We start from the raw sequence: 11,750 nt of genomic DNA, 5'->3' as shown, positions 1-11,750 counted from the left end.
ACCAAGGGCCTGGCCCTGCCTCCCCGCTCACAAGGGGAAACATGTGCATAAACATGAGAGCCAGCACCTGGCCAAGTACACACACACACAGCCACACACAACACCGTGTGGAACTCAACATACACAGAGCACCATGCGGCACACACGTATATACACAGAGCACCGTGCGGATATCACACACACACAGCACCATGTGGGACACACATACACAGCACCGTGTGTGCAGGACACACTACTTACACACACACACACACAGCACTGTGTCGCACTCACACAGCACCACATGGTACATCTGTGTATACACACACACACACACACACACACACACACATACACAGAGTACACCACACAAGACACACACACGGAGCACCATGCAGGACACATACACACACAGAGAGCACCATGAGGGACACACACACACACACACACACACACACATACACACACACTCACACAGCACCGTCTGTACCAGGTTGACCAGGCCCTCTCTGCGGGGAGCACATAGTCACAGTGCAACAGCCGAACGCAGCCTATGGGACTGAGGTGGTCCCTGTGTGGGTCCCCTGCAGTGTCAGTGTGGCTCAGCTGAACGAGTGTGTCACTCCCATCTCAGTGGAAACGTCACTGTGGTGAAAGGAGGTGCAGGCCTGGGCACGCAGCCCTCATCCCACCTCGCCAGTATCTGCAAGGGTTGGGGCCCGGCCGAGCCACAGCTGCTGCCTCTGGACAAGCCACTGGTCCCCAGAGCAACTGCATCTGGGTCTCTCAGCACCATCGGAGACACCAGGCAGCCTGCTCCTCTGTGTCCTGCCCCACGCGGGGCCTGTCCTGGGCAAGGTGGCCTGAGCAGAGACCCCTGGAGGGGTGACGCACTAGGGGGTGGGGAGTACCTGTGCTTGGGGAGTCTGAAGTGGCCAAAATGTTTCTCCAGGGCCCATGGGTCCCTTGGAGCGAACATGCCACCCAAAAAGGACCGTGGTCACCCTGGAGGCTCGGCCCCGTGGTGGGCAGGTGCTTGGTTGGCCCCTGAGCAGAGGCGACAGTTGCTCGTGCACAGCCCTGGCCGGAAGGTCCCGTGTGTGCATTTAATAGTTCATGACCTCCGCGGCAGATACACACACAGCTCCCAACGGGCTGTGGCCCAGGACTGGGGTCCCCACGCCCCACCCAGCACCGCTTGGCCAGCCTTGGCACAGCAGAGCTGGTACCAGGGTAACACCAATGGGTACAAGAGCCCAAGGCCAGTGAGCATTCTGAAGACCACAGCTCGCCGCAGGGGCTGGGGACGCAGAGCTGGCCCTGCAGGGGTATCGCTTACGCACCATCACCCCAGAGCAGGAGGCTGGGCAGTGAGGGCAGGGGACGTGAGTCGGGCCCAGGTCCCGCGGGCACTGACACCCACCCGTGCGGCTCATCTCAGCGCCCAGGGCGCCTGAGGGAGGTGGGTCAGGGACCCTTGAAATTGGGCCAGGCCCAGTAGCGTGGGTGGAGAGGTGTCAGGAGCCCCACATGGGGGGGACATGGGCGAAGGCAGGAGGGCGGAAGGGGGAGGGGACGGCGTCCTTCTCCAGCTGCACTGTGGCCCCTTGGGCGGCTCTGGGCACTGCAGGCGTCACCACCACAGGTTGGGCGGTTCCTCAGCCACTCGGCTCTTAAACAAGGTGATCTCGTCCAGGTGCACCATGGGGACGTCCCGGATGGCATCCGCCAGCCCCTCGTGCAGCAATGGGAAGATGACCACGTTCAGCGCGGGCCGCTCGGCCTGGAAACTGAAGCAGAGACCCGTGAGCTGGGCTGGCGCCCCCTGCGGGCACGGGGTGCTGGGAGGGACACCACAAGGCAGAGCAGCCTCACTCCGGTGTTTCCACTCAGCCCCACGACCAGTGTCCGGAAGGGCTGCCAGACCCCACCCCAAGACAGCCCCCAGGCAGACATCAGGCCCACCACAGCTCCTGCACCCCACAGGCTCGAGGGGTGGCCCCTGCCCACCCTGGGTGAGAGACACGAGCTGTGGGAGTAGTTGCAGAGTGCAGCCGGGGCAGGGCACCTGGCATGGGAGCGCCAGGGCACAAGGAGGACCACCAACACCACCCGTGGGTCATCTGGCAGGCCGAAACTGTCAACCTTGAAAGTTTGGCGCTTCCACCAGAGAGGGGAGCCCCTGTCAGAGGAACCCAGGAGAGAAGGGCGGGGGGGGGGGGGGGGGGGGGGGGGGACCTGGAGGGAGGCAGGCACTACAGCTGAGAAGTCCTGAGCCACGGCGCCACCTGCTGGAGCGCCCGCAGACAAGCAGCCAAGAGACCCACCAGGCCTCAGCAGACGCCTCCCAGGGCCAAGGTGTCCTGATAGCCAGAGCGAGCAACTGGCTCCGACCCACAGCTGGGAAGACTCCTAGGTGGAGGTGCTGGAAGGAAGCTGGATCTGAGCACACAGCCCTGTGCTGTCACTGTGGGGGTTCAGGGAGGTGCTGGGGGTACCTGAGGATGCACTTGCACGGCTCCTTCTGAGCTGGCCTACCTGCTTCCAGGCACATGGCCCTCTGGCGCAGGAGCCCCAGGGGAAGTTTCCACAGTGGGGTTTCTAGGCCTAAGTCTAAGTCAAAAATATCTCCCTCAAATGGGCACTGGTGGAGGGATGGGTATTTGATCATTGAATAATTGAAACCCAAGCACAACAATTTGTAAGTCTACAACTGTACCTCATGATGTCTCACTAATAAAAATTTTTTAAAAAATCTCCCTCTCGGCCAGGGCACAGACTTGGACACATGAACCGTGGTTTGAGCCCCAGCACCGCCCTGAAAGCTGCTGAGTACCTTGGGGTAGAGCCCGAGTGATGTCCGCAAAGAACGCATTGCCATTCTTCCAGTCCTAGCATGAAACCATCACCCCCAAACACCGCTTGTGAGGCCCCCTAAAGAAAAGGGCCTTCACAGCTGGAACAGAGAAGGGATCACTAAGTCAATGATGGTTGAAGGGATCTCTCGGGATGGGAGATGTGTGCTGAAAGTAGATAAAGGACCAAACGTGATAGCCTCTCAGTATCTGTATTGCAAACCATAATGCCCAAAAGTAGAGAGAGAATATGGGAAATATCGTCTGCCATGGCAGCAGGGGCGGGTTGGAAAGGGGGGGGTATAACTGGGGACATTGGTGAAGGGATGGGTGTTCGATCATTGTATGACTGAAACGCAAACATGAAAGCTAGTAACTGTATCTCATAGTGATTCAGTTAAAAAAAAAAAGGGACTTCAGAGCTGGCCTGGGGACGAGCATGCACATAGAGGCATATATACAAAGGCACACACCTACAAATAAGCACACGCATACACAGATACACATACACCCGACACCCACTGCAGGGAATGCACAGACACACACGTTAAGAGATACAAATGCATGCACGAACGTACCCACGTGGGTGCGCGCACACACACAGAGGGACACACACCCGACATTCACTGCAGGGAATGCACAGACACATGTACAGATGCAAATGCTGCATGCATGCACGCACATGCACACACACACACACACACACACACACACACACAACACCTGACATCCACTGCAGGGAATGCATAGACACACACGAACAGATGCAAATGCACGCACGCAAGCGCTCATGTACACACATACACAACACACACACATCTGACACCCACTGCAAGGAATGCAGACACACACAGATACAAATTCATGCACACGCACGCATGCGTGCGCGCGCACACACACACACACTGCCTGGGCTTCTCCCCTACTGCTCTGGGCTCCTTGGGGTGGCAGCAGTCATGGGGCCACTTACCTGGAAACAGGCGACTGGCACCGAGCATGACACGGAGTCCATGCAGGGCCTGGGCACACACAGCCGGTTCAGTGGAACCAGCAGCGGTACCGGGAATCTGGGGTGGGACCCTCACTACAGTAGGGCTGCAAGCTGTAAGCCAGGCAGGAAACCCCCCTGGGAAAGCCCCTGAAGCTGCACAGGGAGCCGCCTGCGGCCCCGTGGTCACACAGCAGAGGGCGCTGTCGAGCTAGGCAATGCCCGGGGTTGGAGCGTGATCAGGCCCCGCCCCTGCCCTGAGCCGCTAACTGGCCTATGCACACCAAAGGGACACTAGCATCCCGCGGCTGGACACAGGGCTCCCGGCCTCGCCCGCAGGGCGGCGGGGTGAAAAACCGGTTCTGATTTTCATTTGCACCATTTAGTTTGGGAACTGCATGAACATCACGATGGGCATCCAAGCTGGGGTCCAGGTGCTCCTGTGGCCGGGCTTCATTGAAACCAGGAGGCCTCTCTGTCCACAAGGAGGGTCTTAGGATAACCAGGGTGCATGCGTCTCCTCTGCTCCCCAACATGCCCCACCCCAGTTCCAGCAGGCCTGGGCCGGGGGCAGAGTTGCACGGACAGGGGCTGGGGAGGGGAAGAAGTAGCTGTCCCCCGACCCCGAGATGGAGAAAGAACCAGGGCAGCCGCCAAAGTCAGGGGACCCCTGAGACCCTACTGAGAGACCAGGGCTGATGCACACAGCCCAGGAAGGAAGCGCTCCGTAACAACGAGGGGCCACCAGCAACGCAACAGCAGGGGTTGCAGCAGGTGACACCAACCAGGTGGCCTAGCTAGACAAGGAAAAAAAGGAGGTTCCGGGCAGCTGAGCCACAGCCTAGAATAGCAGGTCCTCGGGGTTGGCGGAGCTGAAACTCCAAGAATGTGGGATGACTTTACTGGGGGGGGGCGGGGGGCTTTTCAAGGGGGCCCGGAGAGATAGTACCACAGGGAGGGCGCTGGCCTTGCACGTGGCCATCCGGGTTGGATCCTGGGAGACAGTGCAAACACATCAAGCCGTGGCCTGGAGGAGGAGCACGGGGCTCAGAGCCTGAGGGCCCCCAGAGTGGGGCTGCGAGTTCCGTCCTGTATTCGACCCGCTGAGCTCGGTCCCTGACTTCTGCCCACTCAAGAGCCCCTGCCAGGGGCAGCCACTGTCAGCAGCGGCACCAACCAGATCTCCCCCCTCCCCTCCCCACCGCCCCCACTCACCTCCGGAGGAGTGACTGCTGCAGGCTCTTGCAGGTGGCCAGGGACTCCCCGGTGAACATATGACACACCACGACACGCAGACAGCGGGCCATGAAGGCCAGCACGGCCTCGGGCTGCATTGTGCCGCTGCGGGACACCAGGCACAGCCGCTGCAGAGCCGAGCACTGGCTCAGCGCCTGGAAGAACTGCGCGTTGGCACTGAAGTAGGGCTGCTCCAGCCTGCAGAGCGGGCGACAGGGGCGGGGTGAGACGGGCCTGTGTGCGGGAGATCGGGTCTCCGCGGGCTCGGACTGTGCACCCGTCCTGCTCCCGGGCCCCGCCCCGCGGTCCTGCGGATGTCCTCAAGGAGAGACCTGGGGACAGGAGAGGGGTGTGGGGCCTGAGGCTGCCGGGTGCCTCGGGGTCTGAGGCCAGGCCAGGCCTCTGGACAGGGCCGTCAGCAGGTCCATGGCAGGGTTGGCGGACAAGAAGCTTCCGGACCCTTTGGGGGGTGGGGCTCTGTAGCCCAGACAGAAAGAGCAAAGGGTCTGGGACACATTCGCGGTCACAGGCCAGAGCCTGGTGGGATCTTGTCCTGACTGAATCTCAAACAAATGCAGGGCAGCTGCGGCTGCACAGGGGGCCCCCAAGGGGCAGTTTCTGAGCACCCCTCGCCCTCAGGACGCTGAGATGCCGTGGTGCCTGCAGGCCGGCCCTCTGGGGGCGATGCTGGGTGGCAGGTCCCTGGCCTGCCACCAGGGAGCGCTCACCCAGCAGGGAATCCTGCAAGCAGGCGACAGGTGGCGGGGCTGTCTCAGGTGCTTGTCCCCGGGAGCAGGGGCTCAGGCGGCAAGGGGGAGGAAGGCAGGCGGCCAGGGAAGGCAGCCGACTGGCTGTGCAGCAGAGCCCGTGTCTGCTCTGTTCCGAACATGCTGTCCCCGTCCCAGCAGTGACTGTGGACGCACGCAGCGGGGCCTTTGGCAGCGTGGCCAGGTTCTCACAGAACCAGCAGACGCAGCCCTGCTCGTTTGCCTGGCGCACAGCCCCTAGGCTGGCACCAGTGTCGCCGTTACCCACTTAGTGCCCAAGTCCCGCTGGGCAGGGACCCCGCCAGTGCCCACAGACTCCTCCCCCGAGATGTGAGACAGTGGCTCTGGCTCCTGGGGCTCCTGCCCTGCCCACGGCCCTGCTTCTCGGGGACCTGTCACCCCCTGCTGGGGCTTGGGGGGCTGCAGGGACAATCTCGGATGACACCCAGCCCAGACCACCAAGGAGCAGGCTGGCCTGTCAACAAGGGAGGGCGCGGCCAAAGGTAACAGGTCCAGCAAGAACGTGCCCAGGCCGGGTGAGACACAGCAGAGCCCCTGCAGCGACCTGCCGGCACCCCATGCTGATAGCCCCCACTCGCACTGGTCCGCCCATGCCCACAGTGCCTCCCGCTGGAGACCTGGGGGGGGGGGGGGCGACATCTGGCGCTTGCAGAAACCCCAAGAAGCCCAAGGACAGGCAAGTCCTGCACGACGGGGTGAGGGGCTGCAATGGGCACCCCCTAGAGCAGACGAAGGTTCCAAAGGCTTCGGCCAGGAAGGGGCTGAGCCCCAGGTGGGGTAGGGGGACAGGCAGGGCGGTGGGCCAGCTGAAAGGGGTGCATGCAAGTCCCCCACAGCCACACACAGGAGGCCCCACTGCTCTGCAGGCAAGAAGTGGCAGGCTGGGGGGGGGGGGGCGGAAGAAGGCGAGGTCACTGGACCTGGACGTCCTGGGGCCATCACTAAGTGCCCCCCAATCTCCTCGAGATCAGGAAACAGGACAGGATCTCAGTGCACCTGGGGCTCCTGCTACCCCCTCCCATGGTTCCAGAGGCCCCGCTCTTGCTGGGAAGTAGTTCTGGAAGATTCTGGCAGCACAGTCTCACAGCTCCTGCAGGAACCAAGCTCAGCAATGCACAGGCCCCCCACAGCACCTGTGGGGGCGCAGGGCTGGGACGGGCCACAGCAGGGCCTTGAGCCCCAGAGAGAGGGCAGGTGGGTGCGACCAGCCTGAGCCGGCAGGGCCAGTCACGGGGACTGACGGGGCTGAGCAGGAACAGGCGCACGTAGGGCCCAGGGCTCCTCCATGGTCCAAGCCGGGCAGCCACCCGCCCTGCCCACGCCAAGAGATGCTCCAACCCAAAGAAGTGAGCTCGCCCTTTGCAGGGATGCCCGTGACACGGCAGCCAGGTACCTTGGCCACCGCCGGGTCAGCTGAAGACCCAGGCCTGGACCCCACACGCCGGATCCTGCACGTGTTCATGGCTGAACCTTGGGGGTAGCCACGGCCCCCCCACACCCCCGACCCCACCTAACTCCGACTCGGTCTCAGGCATGAGGCTGGAGGTGAGTCAAGGTCACCACAGACCATGCCGCAGAGGGCACCAATGGTACCAACGGCACCTATGGGTCCACCCGGCACCTAGCCCCCGCCCCCGCGCCCCCTGCCCCTCACCTGAGGTCGCGCAGGCGTGTGCAGTGCCGCAGCATGTCGGAGAGGGCGGCCATGTACACCACCTTGCCCATCATGCCCAGGTTGGCGAGTGACAGGGACTGCAGCTGCTGGCACTGCAGGCCGATGCTCACCAGCCCGGAGCCCGTGAGCACGCTGGGCAGCTGGGCCAGCGTCAGGTGGCGGAGGAAGGCCAGCTGACCGATGGCGGCCACCTCGGCGTCGCCGACGCTCTGGGCGCGGCTGCAGGGCGGCAGGGAGTTGCGGATGGCCGGCTCGTTGCGCGGCATGGCCGAGGAGAAGTTGGAGCCGATGAGCTCCAGGCGCTGCAGGAAGGGGACGCTCCGCAGCAGCGACCAGAACACGGAGGCGGGCTGCGGGCCGGCCTGGCCGGCGGCGAAGGGGCCGGGGTAGGAGGGCACGCCGAGCCGCACCTTCTTGCCGAAGCCACGGGGCGCGGCGTGCATGGCGGGCTGGGCGGGGGCGCGGTCGGCCCGCGGCGCCGAGTCGGCCACGGCGCACACGGGCAGCGCCAGCGAGCGCAGGTGGCGGAGCCGGGCCAGCAGCTGGCACAGGTGGCGGCCGGGGCCCTCGGCGCTGTGGTGGTGGGCGGCCGAGAGGTTGAGGTGGCGCAGCTGGCAGCAGGCGGCCACCAGCGCCTCCAGGATGCTGCTGTCGATGTCGTCCTCCGCCTTGCGGGGCAGGGCGTCGGGGGACAGGCAGTGTGCGCAGCCGCTGAGATTGAGGCTGGCCAGGCTGCGCAGGTCGCGGCCGCCGTGCAGCAGGCGCTGCAGCAGGTGGCCGCCGGACAGGGCGCAGCGGCTGAAGCTGAAGAAGAAGGGCTTGTTGAAGCGCAGGTGCTGCAGCAGCGCCGAGCCGTTGAGCCAGGAGCGCGGCAGCTGCAGGGCGTCCAGCGCCACGTTGCGGGCCATGGAGTCCAGCAGGTTCTTGGTGGCGCCGCTCTCGGCGAAGCTTCCGGGCACGGAGATGAGGAAGGCGCGCAGATTCTCGGGCGTGCGGTCGCTGAGCACGGCCAGGTAGAGGCGCAGCACCTCCTGGTTGATGTAGCCGGGCGCCAGACGGGCGTAGAAGACACGCAGGCTCTGGTAGTGCGGCACGTTGCTCTGGCCCACCAGCAGCTGGCCCGACAGCGCGGCGCCCTCGCGCGTGCGGTCAAGGATCTCGAAGTAGAGCAGCAGCTTCTCCAGGCTGGTGCAGCAGGGCACCACGCCGTACGAGGGCGTGTAGAGCGTCTGCTTCAGCTCGCGCACGCGGCTCAGGGTGGCCTTGCACTCGGAGCTCAGCTGGCTGGCGTCGAAGCCGGGGCTCACGTCGATGGCCAGCGAGCGCAGGTGCGGCAGCGCCGACAGCACCTTGGAGAGGCGCAGTGAGGTGAGGTGGCAGCCGGCCAGGTTCACCTTCACCAGGCTGTGGCAGCGAGCCACGTGCTCCACTGTGGCGCCCGACAGCCAGTAGCAGCCGGCCAGGTCGAGCTGCTGGATCTCGTGGCCGATGGCCTTCACCAACTGCTTCACCTTGTCCTCGCTGGCCTGTGGGCGGGAGGGAGAGACTGAGCGCAGACCCCCCCTCCAGCCACGTGTGCCCACCCCCGAGGCCATCAGGGACCCCATGGGGCCCCACCCCAGCTGGCCCCAGACCAGTACCCAGGGGTGCCCTCCCCCCCCCCAAGTTCAAGAGTCCCTGGCAGCGGCAGCGGTGAGCCGGGAGCTGGCCCATGGAGGGGAACGTCAGCTGCGGAGCGAGGCTCTGCAGGCTGTGCCCAGGGGTGCCCGCCCAGCTGCGACCCCACTTCGCGGCTCACCTCGTAGTCCTTCTGCAGCAGCACCGTGTGCGTGAGGCTCTTATCCAGGCTCAGTGCTGCCAGCCGCCGACACACGTGCCGCACACTCAGCACCAGGTCCGTGCTGGGCACGTGACGCAGGATGTGCAGCAGGATCTCATCCGAGAAGCCCAGCAGGTGGGCGCCGCCCCCAACGCCGCCGTCCTGAAAGGGGGCCGCCACATTGTCCGGAACCCGGAGGAAGGCCTGGGGCGCCAGGTCACCGCCCCCCACCCCCCCACCCCCGCCCCATGCCATGGTCTGGGGGAAGAAGGGAGCTCGGGCAGCCGGAGGAGTAGCTGAGCATCACCAGGTGTGCCACAAACAAAAGGGGCAGAGAGGGGCTGGAGTGATAGCACAGCAGGGAGGGCGTTTGCCTTGCACGCGGCTGACCCGGGTTCGATTCCCAGCATCCCATAGGGTCCCCTGAGCACTGCCAGGAGTGATTCCTGAGTGCAGAGCCAGGAGTAATCCCTGAGCATCGCCAGGTGTGACCCGAAAAGAAAAAAAAAAAGGAGGCGGAGAGGCTCTGCCCCAGAGTTTTGCTCTCACCGCTAAGAAGACCCACACCCTCCCTCGAGCCCTCCAGAGCCGTGCCGGGACACCTTCCCAAGTAAAAGGTGCCTCTGGCAGGGAAAAGGCCACCCTTTCCTCAGCCACAGGCTCCAGGCAAGTGGCAATCGCGTCCTTCAAGCCTGGCCATGGAAAGCGATGCATGCTGTGGCTCTCAGGGTCAGCCTTCCTGTTCCGTGTGGCTGGACAGAGTCCGTCCACCTCACTGCGGGGCCTCCCCTCCACACAAAGGCCCAATGCCTTTCTTGATCTGGTCTGGGACCGCACTTGGCGCTGCTCAGGGCTTACCCCTGGCTCCTCTTCTCAGGGATCACTCCTGGCGGTGCTTGGGGAGGGCCATATGGGATGCAAGGGACTGAACCCAGTTTCACTGCCTTCAAGGAAGGCAAGTGTACCATCCACCATCCGGCCTCTCCTGTTCAAATCCCCGGTACCACTGAGAAGTGCCAGGAATATCCCCAAGCTCACCAGATGGGGGCCGAGTCACCGCCCAGTTTAATATTTAAATAGGGGCTGCCCCCAGCAGTGGGCCTGATATGACAGACTGACGGTGCCACAGCATCTGGTGGTGCTCAGGATCTCAGTTACTCCAGAGTTATCTCCAGGGCCCAGGAATGTATTTAACTTCAGCGGGGCTGGAGAGTACGAGTTAAGAGTTAAGGTGCTCGCCTTGCATGCAGCCAAGCTCAACTCAAACCCCAGGCAGTTAGATCCCTGCCCCGCTGTGCCGGGTGGGGCCCAAAAACCCCAAAGAAATTCAACGAAAGTAAAGTGTCAGTTGAGGAGGGAACTGGCATCCCGGTTCTGATCCCCAGAGCCGCACAGTCTCCCCAACACCCCAAGAGACAGCTTTGCAACCCCCAAGCACCGCTAGGGCCAAAAAGTGAAAAAGAGAGGCAAGGGGTTGGAGAGATGGTACCAAAGACAAGGCGTTTTCTTTGCACAGAGCTGACCAGGTCGGATCGCTGGCACCACCTGTGGTTTCCTGAGCACTACTGGCTGGGACCCAAAACCCAAAGAGCGAGAGACTTTTCATAAGAGGGCCTTGATCACCAAGGGCTAGTTGGAAGCGCCCCTCTCCTTTTATTCTGAGGGGCCCACAAAGAAACATGAGGTCTCACTGGCCGGGGGAATAAAGTGCTTCAGGGCACAGAGGGGCCTGTGACCTCTGAACACCAGGCTCCCACCACCCCTAGCACACATCACTGGCCACAGAGCGTAAACACTGAACAGGTGCTTCGTGGCCCCGTCCCACACCCTGGGCTGCACCCAGCGGAGACAGTCACTGAAATGCATGAGGCCAGGCCCCCCACCACCGAGGTCCACAGGAAAACCCCAGGACTCGGGGGACCCGGAGAGCAGGCGCAAACACAGGCACCCACGGGGGATACGCGCGCAGCCCCGACGGGCTTCTTCCACCCGTGCGCCTGGGCGCGGGGGAGGGAGCGCACCAGGGATAAGTCACGGCCCCCCAGCGCTACCCCCAAATCACACAACCAAAACAGACAGCAGGGCTGGACCGATCGACCGGAGACCAGGCGGGGAGCAGAGGGGGCGCGGCGGGGCTGGGGGGTTTGCTGGATCGAGGAGCCCGGGACTGGCGCGCCCAGGGGCGCGGGGGGACGGCGCGGGGCGGGGGCGGCGGCGGGGGCGGGAGGGGCGAGGCCGGGCCGGGGGCGGGCCGCGCGGGGCCGAGGACACCCGCAGCAGCCGACCTACCTCTCCGACGCTTGTCATGTCGAGGGCGGCGCGAGCCGCGGCCGCCGGAGCCGCAGCCCCGGGGCCTCCCACCTGGCCGGCTGGGGATGCTCAAAGCCGGCGTGTCCGCGGCTCCAGAGAG

The 11,750-nt window shown here is 63.9% G+C and overlaps 1 protein-coding gene across 2 annotated transcripts; it reads right to left on the bottom strand.

Annotated features, from left to right (window-relative positions):
- Positions 1–1,527: 1,527 nt before the first annotated feature.
- Positions 1,528–11,750, bottom strand: FBXL18 (F-box and leucine rich repeat protein 18). 2 transcript variants are annotated; one of them, XM_056128354.1, is made up of 5 exons: positions 11,630–11,746; positions 9,320–9,502; positions 7,501–9,047; positions 5,038–5,256; positions 1,528–1,769 (listed from the first exon to the last, which is right to left on the bottom strand). In XM_056128354.1, exons 1-5 carry the CDS (start codon positions 11,645–11,647, stop codon positions 1,613–1,615), a joined length of 2,124 nt encoding a protein of 707 aa, XP_055984329.1. In that variant the 5' UTR covers positions 11,648–11,746; the 3' UTR covers positions 1,528–1,612. The 2 variants fall into 2 exon arrangements, with proteins under 2 accessions (XP_055984329.1, XP_055984330.1); XM_056128355.1 differs by lacking the exon at positions 9,320–9,502 and having other exon boundaries at positions 11,630–11,750.

This window comes from Sorex fumeus, unplaced genomic scaffold (assembly GCF_029834395.1).
Source record: "Sorex fumeus unplaced genomic scaffold, SorFum_2.1 ptg000064l, whole genome shotgun sequence".
Classification (NCBI taxonomy): domain Eukaryota; kingdom Metazoa; phylum Chordata; class Mammalia; order Eulipotyphla; family Soricidae; genus Sorex; species Sorex fumeus.
Note: the sequence above shows the minus strand (reverse complement) of the source record. Positions and strands in the feature narration are given on the sequence as shown.